Source organism: Pan troglodytes, chromosome 3 (genome assembly GCF_028858775.2).
Source record: "Pan troglodytes isolate AG18354 chromosome 3, NHGRI_mPanTro3-v2.0_pri, whole genome shotgun sequence".
NCBI lineage: Eukaryota > Metazoa > Chordata > Mammalia > Primates > Hominidae > Pan > Pan troglodytes.
Genome location: NC_072401.2, coordinates 160,710,628 through 160,729,136, shown reverse-complemented (window position 1 = coordinate 160,729,136; position 18,509 = coordinate 160,710,628). Strand labels below are relative to the sequence as shown.

The 18,509-nt window shown below is 39.7% G+C and overlaps 1 protein-coding gene across 1 annotated transcript in view; it reads left to right on the top strand.

Annotated features, from left to right (window-relative positions):
* SPMIP2 (sperm microtubule inner protein 2) overlaps positions 1-18,509 on the top strand; it is a 141,906-nt gene that overhangs the window by 72,045 nt on the left and 51,352 nt on the right. Inside the window, exon 3 of the mRNA XM_001136762.8 lies at positions 2,720-2,778. Coding sequence (XP_001136762.2) covers positions 2,720-2,778 — 59 coding nt within the window. The remainder of the gene's footprint in view (positions 1-2,719; positions 2,779-18,509) is intronic.

Below are 18,509 nucleotides of genomic sequence, written 5' to 3'. Positions count from 1 at the left end.
ATACTCCCCAGAAAGCAGAGATACTAGGGCCACAGTGAACAAACTCACAGAACCCAATGTTTAGACTATTTGCTGAAAGTTGATGAATTAATTCAGATTATTTAAAAACTATAGTTAAAAGAGACCAGGATATCATTAATGTTGGTACTCAAACCCATCTATAATGTGGCATAAAATGAAGTACGTATGGGTCTCTGCACTGAACTTTTTTTTTCCTTTAACAAGAGAAATGCATCACTGAATCCATGCCTTAAACACCGACATTTTTCAGAAAGAATTGTTTTGTTTCTACTCATGCTCTGAATGTAAAATGAATTCTTCAAATGCTCCATTCATGCAAAGGCCTTTATGTCCCCTTTCTCCCTGTAATAGTTCCAATCTAGAATAGGCAACATTATGCAATTTGGTGACCCTGCTGCAACAATGGAAATGCTTCTCACAGGCTGTGGGAAGAAAGACACCTAAGGGGTTAACAGTAATATTTTGCAAATTGAGGCAAGTGAAGGAAAAAATACATTAGCATAAGAAAAGATAGCCGTAGGGAATTTTCCACTCAAATGTTTGATACTAAGAGCCCTATGTTACCAAAGAGGAGGCTATAGAAGAAAACCCTTAGTGTCTATGCATTCTCAAATTACATTGCCATTGTATTCGTTGTATGGGTGAGAAAGACTCATAGTTATAGAGATGGAAAATTGTTCTTTCTAGAAGTAAGAAAAGTAAAAATTGGATATACTAAGAAAACCATCTTGGATTATTGCAAGAAAGCAGAGGATTCCTCAGGAACAGTCCCCAAAAGACTTCCTAAATGTGTCAGGACTAGACTAGAGTTTAGAGATTAAAAGTGAAAGTCTTAAGCAATGATTTTAATTTTTAACTAGAGTGTGCCCCAAATGTCTGCAACTAATTTAACTCAAATTTAACAGTTTTTACTCATTTTAGAAATTGTGTAACTCACGATATGTGAATGTAGTTAGCAGGTATTTCCCTTTTGTTAATAAACAGACTTATTTGAAGATTGATCTGTAGGAAATATCCAAATTGGAGTTGTAATTATTTTTGTTGAAAACATTTAAAATAAGTGTAAAAGGTTCTCACTGATTTAAGGTAGAAAATATAACTGTTACCCATTTCAATGAAGATATTGAATTGGTTTTGAAATCAATCTTTACTCTTAGGAATGATTGGCCAGTAAAAAAAAAAATGATTTATCTGAGTCTGAATTTTATTAGGTTTAACACTACAGTAAACATAGATGTCCAAATAAATCATGATGCATTTCATTAATAAATTAAGATAGAGAAGGACCAGCTTATTTTAGATAACAGATTGTTTATAGGGACTGATATCTATAGGAGGAATGGAAAAAAGATGTGTTATTATGTTTCTGAGAAAGGTCTTCCCCAATTAAGAAGATGCAATTTTGGATTATTAAAGATAAGAATAGCATAAAACTAAAGATCATCCAAGTCCTGCAAAATTTGTCCAGAAGCTCATAATAAAATTCAATGGATAAGGTCAATTTTCAGGGGATCATGTCAGAATCAATTGAGAAAAACTGTCCCATGATCTTTCTATTATATGCAGATTATGTTCAAAGTTTCTATGGAATAGTGACCTTGTTTATTTTGTGCCTTCCTTTGTTCAATTTATGCGTGAATATTGAAGAGATTAAGGTTTCAGGTCTTTATCCCTGAGAAGATGACACAAATAAATGAATTTGCCTTCTCAAGCACAAAGAACTCTATGGTAGTCAATAAGGAAAGTCATTCTGAACTGAAGCTTGAGGGAAAAGGAAGAGGAGAGAAGAGAATTTAAAAAGTACTAAGTAACATCATTCCTTTAATGTTGAAATTTTTATAATAGGATTTTGCCACTTTTTGAGATGTTATGAATAGCGCATCCCATACTAATGTAAGTAAAAAATGCATCCACAAATGAAGTGAAATACTTTTTGATAATTTATGTCATGGCTTCTCAATCCTAGTATAGAAATTTGAGAAATGGTTATAGACCAATACGCTTTTCAACATAAATTTGACACTTTTATTCCCCATGCTTATTTACAAGATGTGCCATCCATCTGACAGTTCCTGGAAAAGAGGAGTCAGTATATAGCAGTCATTCATTCAGTAATAACAGATCATTTCAATGCACATGGGAGGGGGTGGGTGGGAATTACTTTTTAATCTAAGAACCACTCAAAGCCACCAAATATGTTATCAATACTCTGAATTATGCCTTCTGAAAGGAGTTTTCAAATCTACACTTTACCACAGTCTGTCTATAATCCAGCTCTTTCCTACGTTATTGTGACCACATTTTTTTGATTCTGTAAGGAGAAAGTAAAGTGAAAAGAGGTAACCTGTTTGAGTCTAATGACAGTAGTTTAGAATGCTCGCTTATTTAGACATAGAATCATAAAGCTGGAAAGCAACTTAGTGATGACGCATCACACTCTTCTTCCTACCCAGCACCCCTCCTTTCAAAGAGGGAAAGTAAAGCGCATAGGGTCTTGTTTATTTTACTTCTTGTACTTTTTTCCTCTCTGTTCAGGAATCAAAAGCCTGTCTTCTTCTCTGATCTTCTTTTAACTGAATTTAGCATTTTCTATTTCATTTCCCAACCTGACTTCCTTTTTTGACTAGAAATATGGATACTTAGACCTGCCACCTCTTTACTTTGGAATTATGGTACATTAATTTTCTTCCTTTTACAGTATGAAGAACTAAGTCAAGCTTCTCTTGATTCAATAACCCACAGATATCAAAACCCATGGTAAGCAAATATGAATATATTTTTATTAATTACTGTGTTTCTTTCCTAAATTGGTAACAGGATTCATTTTTGTAAACTTTTAAGTATATTAACACTTTCTTTTTATTTCATGTAGGTTTTTGATAAGTTTACGAATTTTTATTTCTAATAAACACAGTAAATCTTCACTATCTGCTAAATTTTAATTAAGGGGAGAAAAGGAATAACACAACATAGTTAGAATGAGAAACTGTTAGACTATAGTAAAGAAAAGGAGAAGCAAGCCTGAAGCTATTAAGAATGGCAACTGGATTAGTAGATTAGCTTTAACTTTATAAATAATTATCTCTGTGGAAGAAACAATATTAATTTTTTTCAGATTAAAAAACTCATTTCATGCTGTTGGCCTGGAAACCATCATAATGGGTAATCTGGGTTAATAAACATAATCTTACTAAAGTCACATAATGGCTTCAATTCAAATTATCTTATGGCAGCTTCTGACCCAAATGAAACATGGGTAGCTCACAGCATGTTAAATTACAGGAAACAAGCAAAAGCTGACTTGTCATCTAGGTATAACATATGATTCAGATTCCTAAGAGGGAAAAGATCAATCAGCATTGCTCTTACAAGACTCCAGATTGAATACTGTCTTTGTTATCATAGGTTTTTGAAGGCGAGGATTTCTGGGGCTTATTTTACTTCACTTTTAATTGTTGAAGGATTTAGCTATTAGCATATGCAAAATTACTGGATTTTATTAGCCCTGAGGTGGCTATACTATACCAATATAAACTGCATCAAATAGAGAAAAGACTTCAAACCCCATGTCAAAAGCCTATCATTTCAGAACAAAAAAATACCTTAGTGGGCAATTGTATAACTTATTAAACATGTACCATATTTAAAGCCACAAAGAAACAGATATACTTTAAAGCATGAATAACACATATTCTCATTAAAATATTCTACTTCATTTGTTTAGATAGCATTGCAGGCATCCACTGCAATTACCTTATCAAATATTTCCAAGCAAAGAAAAACATTAAAGACCACTGAAAATCAATAAAACTTCAACAAGCATTGGTGGTAAAAGCATGAAAATGTGCTGCATTTATTTAAACATTAGAAACTTGTTGGAGGGTATCTGAGAAACACTGAAGCCCTGGGCATGTTCTTTGAATGAAAGAATGTTGGCTATATTCATTTCTAGGGAATATGCTGTGGGTTGAACTGAGTCATGAGGATGTAGAATAGTTATGAAAGAGACCTTGTATTTAGGAGATTGCGGATTCAACTAGGAAACTGGGTGTATATGTGAAGAAAAATAACAAAATTACTTTGCAAACACTGAGAGCCAAATTAATAATGAAGATAATATTTAGAAAATTATAGCTAGATTTTTTTTTAATTAAATGTATTGACAACCTCCTGGACTCATCTATAACTCCTGGCTTGCGTCCTATTTAGCTAGTCAGACACCAATAACCTGAATACTCCTTCTTTTGTGAGACTATAAGCACCTACCCTGTTTCAAAGCCCTTGTTAACAGGGCACTTTTGAATAGGGCCCTGACTCAGTTTCAGGTGTGCCCCACCCCTTTGCATTCTCTAAGGTGGCCTGAGAGCCATCTTTTTCCTGGGCAAAGGTTAGTGCTGAGTCTCCCAACCAGTTTTCATGTTCTGTTCTTTTCAGTCAATAGCATTCACTCAATATGTTCAGCATCTCCTGGGTTCAAAGCACTGTTAGATTCTGTGGCCATCATGGTGAACCAGCCAACCTCAGTATATGCCCTTCTTGGAACTTGTATTCTAGGGGAGGAGGCAGACATTGAAGCAACAACATGGCTTTTAAAAAATAATGTATTGGCTGGACACAGTGGCTCATGCCTGTAATCCCAGCACTTTGGGAGGCCCAGCAAGGCAGGAGGATCAATTGAGGCCAGGAGTTTGAGTCTAGCCTTTGCAACATGATGAAACCCCATCTCTACAAATAATAAAAAACTAACTGGACATGGTGGCTGTGCCTGTCTCCGCTATTCAGGAGCCTGAGGTGGGAGGATGGCTTAAGCCCAGGAGTTCAAGGCCAGCCTGGGCAACATAGAATCCCCATCTCTACAAGAAAAATTTTAAAAATTAGTCAGGAGTGGTGGTGCGCACATGTGGTCCCAGCTACTGAGGGGGCTGAGGTGAGGTGGGAGGAACACTTGAGCCCGGGAGGTCAAGGCTGCAGTGAGCCTTGATCATGCCAGTACACTCCAGCCTCAGCAACAGAGTCCCTTCTCCAAAAATAAAAAATAAATAACAACAGACCATACTGTTTCTCAAAAGCAAATGTTTTAAATTACAAATATAATTCATGCTTATGGCAACAAATCAAACAATATAGAGGTATATTGAGAAAAAGTTAATATCTGACCCGAATCCATCCGGTTTCTGATAAAATAGTTCATTATAAAAGAATATTTATGGGATGTAAAGAGAAGGTTTTCCCAGGGCACCCACCTGGACTGAGGGTCAGATAAGTGTTTACTGAGAGAAGTGATTATTAAGCCGATGTTGACAAGATAGGTGAGGACGGGCACGGTGGCTCACGCCTGTAATCCCAGAATTTTGGGAGGCCAAGGTGGGTGATCACTTGAGGTCAAGAGTTCAAGACCAGCCTGGCAACATGGTGAAACCCTGTCTGTACTAATAATACAAAAACTAGCCAGGTGTAGTAGTGGGTGCCTGTAATCCCAGCTACCTGGGAGGCTGAGGCAAGAGAATCACCTGAACCCAGGAGATAGAGGTTGCAGTGAGCTGAGATGGTGTCACTGTACTCCAGCCTGGGCGACAGAGAAACTGTGTCTCAAAAAAAGAAAAAAGGTAGGTGAGTACAAGATCATTCCTGGCAGAGAGAAAAGCATGAGCCAGGCCCTGAGGTGGGAAAGAGTACATCAAATTACAACCTATGCTGCCAGACTGTATAGAAAGCAATGGGGAGAGTAGTGAGATGAGGATCAGATTTTGTAGAAACTTGTGACCTGGGTTAGAGAATTTGGATTTTAATAAATATAAGAACAAAGAAAATTCATTAGAAGATTTAAAATAGAAAGCAATCTGATCTTAACCTGTTTTGTTAAGAGCATTCTGGAATGTTGGAATGTTATATGGAGAAGGGATTGGAAGGTGACAAGAACAGCTATAGAAAGATCCGCCAGGGCCAGGCTTGGTGGCTCACACCTGTAATCTCAGTTACTGGGGAGGCTGAGGCAGGAGAATCACTTGAACCCGGGAGGTGGAGGTTGCAGTGAGCCGAGATCACACCACTGTACTCCAGCCTGGGCAATAGAGCGAGACTCCATCTGAAGAAAAAAATAAATAAATAAAAAAGAAACATCAGCCAGGAGACGATTTCATTTTTACAGGCCCATCTCGAGTTTTCAGTGGGCTTTGCAAACAAGCCAAAACAAATGTAATTATGGAGAGCTGGGGCCAGGGGAAAGGTTCAGTTGAGCTTTTAAAGAAAGGTGGGCTTTAAGTAAATGGAGAAAAGAAGAGACCATATTTGTTATAATGATGGGGAAGTAAAGCATGTGTATACAGCAATCTGATGAAGCAGATTTAACAATATCTTAATTTTAGGTGAAGAGATCGAATGTCAGAGATTGTCACATGACCAGGGTCACAGAGCTCACATCCTATAGATCGGGGTTCGGATCTGGACTTGGATATTTTATTTATTTATCTTTTTTGAGACAGAGTTTTGCTCTGTTGCCCAGGCTGGAGTGCAATGGTGCGATCTCCGCTCGCTGCAGCCTCTGCCTCCCAGATTCAAGCCATTCTCCTGCCTCAACCTCCCAAGTAGCTGGGACTACAGGCATTCACCATCATGCCCAGCTAATTTTTGTATTTTCAGTGCAGACAGGGTTTCACCATATTGGCCAGGCTGGTCTCAAACTCCTGACCTCGTGATCCACCCACGCGGCCTCCCAAAGTGCTGGGATTACAGGCGTGAGCCACCTCACCCAGCTAGGGCCTGGACATTTTAAAAGAGCTTTATAAATGATTGTGATGTATCGCCAGGGCTGAGAACCGCTAGTGACAACTGAGAAATGAAAGGGACTGAGCCTTGTGGGATGCCCACATTGAGGGCAAGATAAATGGGAGCCACTGAAGAAGAAAAGGAGCCTTTAGAGGTCAATTCCTATAGAAGGCTATAGCAGCCGGTGAAGAATTTTGAGAGGAAGAGTTTAATGCAAGGAAACAAAGAAATCAAGGAAAACACAGCAGACAAATGTTTAGAGGTGATCAGTGGCCTCAGAAAAAGCAGTATAGGAAAAGTAGGATGCTTTGAGTCAGTGTCACTAGTGCTGAGAAATGTTTGTCTACTGAGATAATGCAGGCAAGAGTCCACTCTGTTTATGACATGAGAAATTCAGTTAGAGCACAATTACCGGACTTCTTCCGTTCGAAGGCATACTTTTTACATTTTAATATTCTTGAAATCAGGATGCATTTTATATAGCTGTTTATAAATGCCATGTTCAAATGCAGTGCCTTTTTTTTGGCCTCCAGTGTAAAACTATTAAATTAATGGCAGCATGCAGTGGCTCAGGCCGGGCATAGTGGCTCACACCTATAATCCCAGCATTTTGGGAGGCCAAGGCAGGCAGATCACCTGAGGTCAGGAGTTTGAGACTAGCCTGGCCAAAGTAGTGAAATCCCATCTCTAATAAAAACACAAAAATTAGCCAGGCGTCTTTGTGCATGCCTGCGATCCCAGGTACTCCAGGAGGCTGAGGCAGAAGAATCACTTGAACCCCGGAGGTGGAGGTTGCAGTTGCAGTGAGCTGAGATCATGGAACTGCACTCCAGCCTGGGTGACAGAGTGAGACTCTGTCTCAAAAAAACAAAACAAAACAAAATTAATGGTGTGTTATACAATTAATTGTATCTTAAAGACTGATAAAGATGTAGGTTAGCAAATTGATGACTTGCTATGTGCTAAGCGCTCAGAATTTAAAAATTTGTACACAGAGTCCTTACTCTTAGGTTGCTCACAGAATTTTCAAGGCAGATAGATGTAACAGATGATTTCAGCACAAGATTCACTGATGGAGAGACAGTGCAGTTATTGGGTGTAGGTTAACTCATTTTTGTTGTGTGTGTGTGTGTGTGTGTATTTTAAATCTTTAATCTATTTTGATTTTTTAAAAATTTATAAATTAAAGGAAATGTACTCTTGTTTTAAGTATCTCAAGTTTCTCTAGATGTGTGACCTGATGATTTGTTTTCATATGATCTCTTCTGTTTGCAATTGGGTGTTTCCTTATGTATACCTACAGTATTTCTAATTTCAACAAGCAGAATAAAAAGCATAGATAGGAAATAGAGGAATGGTTTACAGTCCAATTAAGAGAGGTCATAAGAGAATGTATTAGCAAACAACGAATTGGCAGGGCTTTTGTTTTTTCTCTAAGAGGTGAATGGATTCTGCAGGAGCTACTCACCATTACTGAAGAGCCCACCCTATCTTCTAGGCCTTTAATAAATAATAGGAAGGCTAACTTCAGAAATGCCTGTTTTTATTTTCTAATGAGAGCTAACTTTCTGTGATAATCTTTTGTTCTAGATGTTTCTGAGTCATTGAACTCGAGAAAAACTATTTCCAGGGATAGGACTTCTTTAGCTCTTTGGAATACAACTTCTTATTTTGGTAGTTGTAATTATTGTGTTATTAAACAGCTGGGCATGAGATTGATCTCAAAGTCAGTGGGTTTCTCTAAAGCTACATTGATTTAAAGGCAAACAAGTTTGGAAAGGGACAGTGTTCTTGTAGTTCCTTTGTATTAGTCCGTTTTCACACTGCTGATAAAGACATACTTGAGGCTGGGAAGAAAAAGATGTTTAATTGGACTTACAGTTCCACATGACTGGGGAGGCCTCAGAATCATGGTGGGAGGAGAAGGCACTTCTTACCTGGTACCAGCAAGAGAAAATGAGGAAGATGAAAAAGTGGAAGCCCCTGATAAAACCATCAGATCTTGTGAGACTTATTCACTACCACGAGAACAGTATAGGGGAAACTGCCCCCATGATTCAAATGATCTCCCACCAGGCCCCACCCACATGGGAATTATGGGAGTACAATTCAAGATGAGATTTGGGTGGGGACACAGAGCCAAACCATATCATTCTGCCCCTGGCCCCTCCAAATCTCATGTCTTCACATTTCAAAACCAACCATGCCTTCCTAACAGTCCCCCAAAGTCTTAACTCATTTCATCATTACCCAAAAGTCCATAGTCCAAAGTTTCCTCTGCGGCAAGGCAAGTCCCTTCTGCCTATGAGCGTGTAAAATCAAAAGCAAACTAGTTACTTCCTCAATACAATGTGAGTACAGGTAATGGGTAAATACAGCTGTTCAAATGGGAGAAATTGGCCAAAACGAAGAGGTTACAGGGCCCATGCAAGTCCAAAATCCAGCGGAGCAGTCAAATTATAAAGCTCCAAATTTGATCTCCTTTGACTCCAGGTCTTACATCCAGGTCATGCTGATGTAAGAGGTAGGTTCCCATGGTCTTGGGTAGCTCCACCCCTGTGGCTTTGCAGGGTACAGTCTCCCTCCCAGCTGCTTTCCAGGCTGGCATTGAGTGTCTGTGGGTTTTCCAGGCAAATGGTGCAAGCTGTCAGTGGGTTTACCTTTCTGGGGTCTGGAGGACAGTTGCCCTCTCCTCACAGCTCCACTAGGCAGTGCCCCAGTAGGGACTCTGGGGGGGGGCTCTGGCCCCACATTTCCCTTTCACCCTGCTCTAATAGAGTTTCTCCATGAGCACCCCACCCCTGCAGAAAACTTCTGCCTGGGAGTTTCCATGTATCTTCTGAAACCTAGGCAGAGGTTCTCAAACCCTAATTCTTGACTTATGTGTACTCGCAGGCTCAACACCACGTGGAAGCTGCCAAGGCTTGGTGCTTGCACCTTCTGAAGCCATGGCCCAAGCTCTATGTTGGCCCCTTTCAGCCATTGCTGGAACAGCTGGGACACAGAGCATCAAGTCCCTAGGCTGCACACAGCACGGGGACCCTGGGCCCAGCCCATTAAACCATTTTCTCCTAAGTCTCTGGGCCTGTGATGGGAGGGGCTGTCATGAAGACCTCTGATATGCCCTGGAGACATTTTCCCTGTTGTTTTGGGGATTAACATTCTGTTCCTCATTACTTATGCAAATTTCTGCTGCCAGCTTGAATTTCTTGTCAGAAAATGGGGTTTTCTTTTCTATCACATTGTCAGGCTGCAAATTTTCTGAACTTTTATGCTCAGTTTCCCTTATAAAACTGAATACCTTTAGCAGCACCCAAGATGCTGCTAAATTTCACCCAAGATGCTTAGAAATTTCTTCCACCAGATACGCTAAATCATCTCTCTCAAGTTCAAAGATCCACAAATCTCTAGGGCAGGGGCAAAATGCCACCAGTCTCTTTGCTAAAACCTAACAAGAGTCATCTTTGCTCCAGTTCCCAACAAGTTCCTCATATCCATCTGAGACCACCTCAGCCTGGACCTTATTGTCCATGTTGCTATCAGGTTTCTGGTCAAAGCCATTCGACAAGTCTCTAGGAAGTGCCAAACTTTCTCACATTTTCCTGTCTTCTTCTGAGGCCTCCAAACTGTTCCAACCTCTGCCTTTACCCAGTTTCGAAGTTGCTTCCACATTTTTGGGTATCTTTTCAGTAACACCCCACTCCTGGTACCAATTGACTGTATTAGTCCATTTTCATGCTGCTGATAAAGACATACTTGAGACTGGGAAGAAAAAGAGGTTTAATTGGACTTAGTTCCACATGGCTGGGGAAGTCTCCTTATATGGTGGTGGCAAGAGAAAATGAGGAAGATGCAGAAGTGGAAACCCCCAATAAAACCATATCTTGTGAGACTTGACTACCACAAGGACAATATGGGGGAAACCACCCCCATGATTCAAATAATCTCCCACTGGTCCTTCCCACAACATGTGGGAATTTTGGGAGTATAATTCAAAATGAGATTTGGGTGGGGACACAGCCAAACCATATCATCTTTCTACTCATGATTTCACAGAATTTTTTCAAGTCATGTTCTTTTCAAATAACAAGCAAGGAGTACTGATTCATTGGTAAATTTTACTTCCTTTCACAGTGTGTTAATTTTCCTTACCTCAGAGACAGTGGATCAGCAAACATGAAATACCTAAATACAAATCCTTAAAGTTAAAATACCAACCAGCAATCCCAAATTACCCCAAAAATACAAATAATGTGTTTGTGTGCTGTACAAAGTAAATAGATTCTGGATTTCCCTGTCATTTTACAAGCCAGAAAGAGGAATTTAGACAAAGTGATTTTGGAAAGTCTAGCCTAAGCCTTTTCCCCTTTTTCTTCACCTCACATCTGTAGTGAGAATGTATGGAAAACTACTCAAGGTTCTGAAATCACTGAGCAATCTGAACTTTCATCCATCCCTGACATATTTCAGCTAGTCACCTAGTTAGGGAAAGCATTTCACAGCAATAGGAACTCACACATGGGAACTTGGCTCCTCGACACCATTTACCACTAATCTGACATTCTCTGCAGGTTTAGCTCCTCAAAACTTTCCTATTCTTTTCTGTATGCATTTGTGTGTGCGTGTGTGTGTCCTCTTTGTTCTACTTGGAATAACTTAAATTTTCTCACAAAGCACTCTCCTGCATCTATTTCTTTGACTTAGTCGTAAAATGGGGGAATTTAACATTCATTCTTCATTCGATCAATCTGTGTACTGCTTAATGAGGAGCTGCATATAGAAAGGTGGTCCCATAAGGTTACAATACTATATTGTTTACCTTTTCTATGTTTGGGTATGTCTAGATACACAAATACTTACCATTGTGTTACAATTGTCTACAATATTCAGTACAGTAACATGCTGTACAGGTGTGTAGCTTAGGAGCAATAGGTTATACCAAATAGCCTAGGTGTGTCGTGGGCTATGCCATCCAGGTTTGTGTAAGTACACTCTATGATGTGCACACAGTGATGAAATTGCCTACCGGCACGTTTCTCAGGACATGTCCCGTTAAGTGATGTGTGACTACATTTAGTACTCACGTACTAGGTGGTAGGCACTACAGCAAAGCATTTAGGAAACAAAGATGAATAAAAGTCTGGCACCTACCATCAAGAAGCTTATAACAGGGAAAATAAAAATAAGATATAAAACTGGCAGTTTAACCTGACAGGATACGGTAGAATGGGAAGCAGTGTGCTGTGGCTGCTCACAGTAGGAAACATCTCTAGCTCGCTGGAAGCCCCCAAAACATAAGCTTGAACATGTTTTCTCCTTTGTGAACCCTTTAACATTCCCACAGACCCTCCCTTCAGCCTCCATTTTGCCAGCTTGTTTTTGAGATGGAGTCTCTCTCTGTTGCCCAGGCTGGAGTGCAATGGTGCAATCTTGGCTCACTGAAACCTCTGCCTCCAAGGTTCAAGCAATTCTGCCTCAGCCTCCTGAGTAGCTTGGATTACAGACAGCTGCCACCACGCCCAGCTAATTTTTGTGTTTTTAGTAGAGATGGAATTTCACCATGTTGGCCAGGCTGGTCTTGAGCTCCTGACCTCAGGTGATCCACCTGCCTCGGTCTCCCAAAGTGCTGGGATTACAGGTGTGAGCTACCACTCCCAGCCTCAGTCTCCACTTTGAAGACCGACTCAATTCCATTGCCGATTGGTCTTCCCCCCAAAATTGTGCAGCAGGCAGGGTTTTGCTTTTGCTTTCCCTTTCCCTTGCATTGAACATGGTGCTTGGCATAAATGGGCACTTGATACAATTTGCTGAATTGTGTATAAAAGACAAGTCCTGGTCTATATTGTATGCCTAACAGCTCAAACGGCTGTGGTTTAGGCTTGAGAAGCTGAATGAGTTCAAGTGATGAGGACTTCCTTAGAGGAAATTTAAGCCAGGCATAGAAGGAACATTTTAAGGAAACCTCTAGCTGCCTCCATGGGTGGATTTTTCAATATGTGCAAATGAAAGACTTGAGATTATTAAATCAGTGGAATTACAGTCAAACACCATTCTAGAAAGAAATGATGACATGCCTCTGATCTAATGTCACAATAAAGATGCCTCTTCACAAACGGGGGGTGCCTGATAAATTTGCCACTTACTTGCTGATTTATGGATTTGTCTTAAGGAACACTTACGAACACTGCAAGTTCCTGTGGACTGTCATTGTTGGTAGATGGGGTTCGGGGTCAAGAGGCTGCAAATCCCAAGGTAAGGACAGCCAAAGTGGTTGTCAGCCATGACCAGAGAAACATGGGTTTTAAAGGACCAGAATTAACTACAACCTTCCCCAGTTTTTCATTTGCTTCAAAGTCACAGAAACACAGCTCTTTTCAATATTGCCTCTCCTAGTCTTTACTTTTGCTTCGTAATAGAAGCAAGATCATATATAACTGATCCACTTTCTTGTGGTCTGTCTGCTCATAATCTTAGACTTCATTAATTAGCAGCCACATTCAACAGGCATGCAGCATGGCTGAGTTGAAAGAGCACAGAATTGAGAATCAAGAAAATTGGGTTCACTAGGAATTTATCCTTCCCAAGTAAGTAATAAAGGAGATGTACAAAGTTTTGCTGGAAGGAAGCCTAACAATATGTGAGCAGGAATAAAAAGTCAGAAATCACTTAATATCCCGCAAATAGGGAATTCTAATCAGTCATGAAGCAGTATCTATATGCTAATGAAGTACAATGGCTTTGAAGACAGACTTCCTGAATTCAAGTCCCAGCTTCACCACCTCTTAGCTATGACACCTTGGACAAGTTATTTAAACTATGCCTCAGTTTTCTAATCTGTAAAATAACAGAATCTACTCCACTGGATTGTTGTATAGATAGTGTTGTTAAATATACAGACTTAGAACAGCATTTGGTACATAGGAAGGCCTTAATAAATAGTATGACCATATAATTTATCACCCAAGACAGGACACTTTTGAAAGTGAAAGAGAAAGCTAATCAATGAGTCACCAGGACAATAGGATAAACTGAAACTATCCTGAACAAAGCAGGCCAGTCTATTAATAAATACTATGTATGAAACAAGTACAGCACACTGAAATAATGAAGCAAATATATCTATTAAAATTCATATTAGCTAAAAATGATCAGGATAAAGATTCAGTATGGTCTAGAAATTGTATACTATATAGGTGAGTTAATCCTTCAAAAGTAGAACAAAAAGTCTGAGATGAAAAAGAAGAGAAAAAGTAAGAGATCAGTTAAAATGTATAATATCTAACAAAGGATTCAGAAAAAGGTCAGAGAAAACAGAAGGAAATAATACAAGAAAATTTATCAGAAGAGAATAATAAATTTCCAGAATGAAAGTTTCCATTAATGGTGGGGCACGGTGGCTCTTGCCTGTAATTCTAGAACTTTGGGAAGCCATGGCAGTTGAATTACTTGAGCCCAGGAGTTCAACACCAGCCTGGGAAACATGGTGAGATCCATCTCCACAAAAAATACAAAAATTAGCTGGGCATGGTGGCGCATAACTGTAGTCCCAGCTACTTGAGGTGGGAGGATCACTTCAGTTTGGGAGATCGAAGCTGCCATGAGTCAAACATCCCACTGCCCTCCAGCCTGGGTGACAGAGCAAGACTCTGTCTTAAAAAAAGTCTCATCAAATGTGAATTGAAAAAAAAAAAACCAAACCACATACAGGCATGTGAAACTTCATAATATCAGAATGAAAAGACAACTCTAAAGCCTTCAAGAAGAAAATTAGGATATTTACAGAGGATCAGGAATCAATATGGTATCACACTTCTTGACACAATGCTGGACTCTAGAAGACACTGGGGCAATGACTTCCACAGTTGATAGAAGATGACTTTTAACCTAGAATTTTATACCCAACCAATGAGCAAGTAGGAAGGTAGAAAAAAAGAAATTTTCAGGCATCTATGTACTCAAAAAATGTACCTCCAAGCTTTTTTTCCCCCCAAGAGGCAGCTGAAGAATGTTATCTAGCAGGACAAGCAGGTAAAACAAAGAAAAAGGAGTCCAGTCCAGGAACCAAGGTACCCAACAAGGGTGACGGGCAAAGGGAATTCCTAAGACAGTGTTAAAGGGCTAGGAATTTGGCTATGCAGGAGCCTAGGGAACTTTCAATTCAGACAGGAACAAGCAAAGTGGGGGCTCCAGAAGGAGCTTTATCGAGTATAAGTATTGGGTTAAATACAGTACTAGAACCATATGGGCTAAAAGTGGTTGCTTTGGGGGAAGAGAACATTGGAGCAGGGAGAGAAGGGGATTAACATTTTAATAAGCATTTTAGTGTTATTTACATGTATTATCTACATGTATCTAAATTATTTCATTAAAATGGAGAAAAAGCTCTCTATTATGTATATGTAAAAGTGTTCTATTTGGTAAAAATGAAAATTATTTTTTCTTAAATAATGATGAAAAAATTGATTTCCTTGTTTGACCTCTTTCTGGATATTTTATTAGTTAGATATTACACATTTTAATCTCTTATTTTCTTATTTCTTTCGTCTTTTCCATCTCTCGGACTTTTTGTTCTACTTTTGAAGGATTAACTCATCAATATAGTATAAAATTTCTTTACTGAATCTTTATACTGATCATTTTTAGCTAACAATATGAATTTTAATAGATATATTTGCTTCATTATTTCAGTGGCACTATTAACTTACTATGGGAGAAATGGCAATAGTCAACAAGAATGTTAGTAGTTAGGGCTCCTAAATTGAAAAACAAATTGCAATATAAAGCTAGGACTTTCCGTGCCAAAGAAATATTCACTGACCTGAATAAACAGGGCTTTTTGTTTATTCAGAAAGGTGTAAGGTGTGCCTGTATTTTATGTTAGTTGGGTGGTGTGTAGAAGATTGCCTGTTTTATTTCATAAGAAATACTGCCAAAACCAGTTGTTAAACTAGCACAGACTTAATGTCAGCCACTATTTTAAACCATATTGGTACATAAATGCATGCTTTTTTTTTCTTGGAGTTGTTTTCCTCAAAACATCCATAAATCTGGACAGTTTTCTGTTTTTAAGACTGTCAGTGCCTGGCACGTTGGAGGGATTTCCATAAGCATTAAGTAGCAAAGTTCTGCGATTTTTTTGAGATAATTAGTGCCCATTCTTACTTTGGCCCCTTAGGTCTGTTCAGTAAAAACTGTCTTCCCACTTCCTTTCCCAAGCCTATTCCTCCCTCCCTCACCTCTCCTTCAGCTGAGCAGTGGGGGAGTAGGGTTCTCAGGAAGCTGCTGCCGTAGTCAGGACAGTACAGAGCTCCTGTAGTTGTTACCCCTGTAGCCGCAAAGATAGTTGGTGCTGATATATTCATTCAATAAATAACCAAGTGCCAACTATGTACCAGGCACTGTGCTAGGCCTGGGATTCAGAAGTGAACAAGACAGACACAGTTCCTGCTTTCTTTACCTTCTACTGGGGAGATGGGATAGAAACAGCCTAATACATGATTGATCATTTAATTGCAATCATAGTAGGTGCCACAAGGGAGAAATGCAAGATGCACATCAGTCAGTCTTTGGTAAATGAATGATGTGTTAGTTCATTTTCACATGGCTATAAAGAATGACCTGAGATGGGGTAATTTATAAAGAAAGAGGTTTAATTGGTGCACAGTTCTGCATGGCTGGGGAGGCCTCAGGAAACTTACAATTGTGGCAGAAGGCGAAAGAGAAGCAAGGCACACCTTACATGGTGGCAGAAGGGGCAGGGGGGAAGTGCCAAACTTTTAAACCATCAGATCTCATGAAAACTCACTATCACAAGAATAGCATGGGGGAAACCGCCCCCATGATCCAATCACCTCCCACCAGGTCCCTCCCCTGAAATGTGGGGATTACAATTTGGGATTCGATTTGGGTGGGGACACAGAGCCAAACTTTATCAAATGAATATTCTTCATCTCAGAATGCAGCACTGAGAGCAAACAGACGAGATGTCATTGGTCTTTGAAAAGCTACTGTTTTTGAAAGAAAAGCTAGCTCAAGAGACTGTACTGTGATTTTTAAGAAGAGAACTTACTAATCTATTACTTGATGCCAAGTTGGGGGAAAAATCAGTTCATTTCAGAATATGACCTTTTACAGTAAATTCTTCACATAAATTACGAAAGATACATCTCAAATATCTCACACACATCTAAAGTGTGTGAGAAAGAGGCACTATCAATTCACTGGTCTGTCATCTGTAATTTCTTAGCATTTTGGAGAGAACTGTATCTCTTACAGCATGTTTCAGGAGACCAGGTTTACCGAGGGAACAGCTCCTGGACCTAACAAAATGATTTGTGGTGATGAAATCAAAGCATGGACTGCAAATTACAAGTAAACAGATGAGCTAAGATTTTAGGTCCAGGCAAAGTTCATGTACTGAACAGAAGACTACAGAAAAAAGAAAAATCAGACAAGTTATGTTATGAGTCTTATGTCCATCTTCCTGGTAGGGGTCAAACTAGTTCAAAGATTTTGAATTTGGTAAAATTTCAGCTTTCAGTTGTGGGGAAGGTCTTATCTGCGGCATATAGCTTCTCATTGGTGTCATCATTATGTCTGTGGCTGGTGTGGTTTCCCAACTGTTCATCTGCCCAGCGATGAGGGACAGCCATGCGGCTCTATGTGATATTTGATGACTATAAACCATCAAGAGTCCTTGCAAGGGTGTTTTAAAATTATTAATAGAAAGAGAGTAGTTGTTCAGTATTTGTCTTTTTCTTGGAACTCACTGTATTCCAAATGGTCTCTTCCATGTTCGATGAAAAGGAAATGCCCTTTTCTGACTACTTTGGGTTAAAGTTTTCAATCAGACCATTCATTTATTCAGTCAGTAAATCAATAATTTTGCAGCATGGTCCTTTCCATCAAACTGCTCCTCGTGTAGGGGGAGAGTGGACACATAGGTAATTCTGAAACACATGGCCAGAGCAGTGATGCAGCCACGCCAGGGTATTATGCATGTCACCCAGAACACAGATGAGGAGGGAAGGCACAGAGGCTGTCTGTGGAGGAATCTGAAAAGTGAAGTTAGGTGGGAAAGGAAGGGCAGTGATGTGGGAGAGTGGTTCAAGAAGAGCGGACCTCAGTAACAAATGTTCAGAAGTGAGAAATATTGTGGACTGATGCAAATGAGTGTCATAGCGTGCTGCCAGATCCCAAAGTGTAATCATGAACAGTACAGAGACCGATGAAGACAGTGACATAGTCAGGGGCAAGTTAATTCTTGAGTTCTGACCTTCAGAGGAGGAGGAAAGCCAGGAAGGAATTTAAATTTTGTCCACCCATCCCTTTACATAGTACCCAAAGCGACAAGGGCAGGTTTACATTTTGGATGGAAGATAGATGTGAGCAGGGCATGACCAGGTATGAATCTGTCAGGCAGCCCAGGAGAATGATAGTGGCCTAGAGGAGTGGAGTCAAAGTGGAGAGGAGGAACAGATTCCAGAATTATTAAGGAGAAAAATTATCATGGAGGCAGTGATGACTCCAAATTTTCTAGTTTGAGTGAATAAGTAGAAGCAGATCAACTCAGACACAGCATGGAAGAAGCAGCTCCCTTAATGGGGAAGATGATGAGTTCAGGTGGATTCCAGGTTTCTGTGGGATCACCAGTGACAAGTAGAGGTAGATGTATGAAGCTGGATGGAAATACTGTGCTGAAGAGCTTTTTCTGCCATCATTTT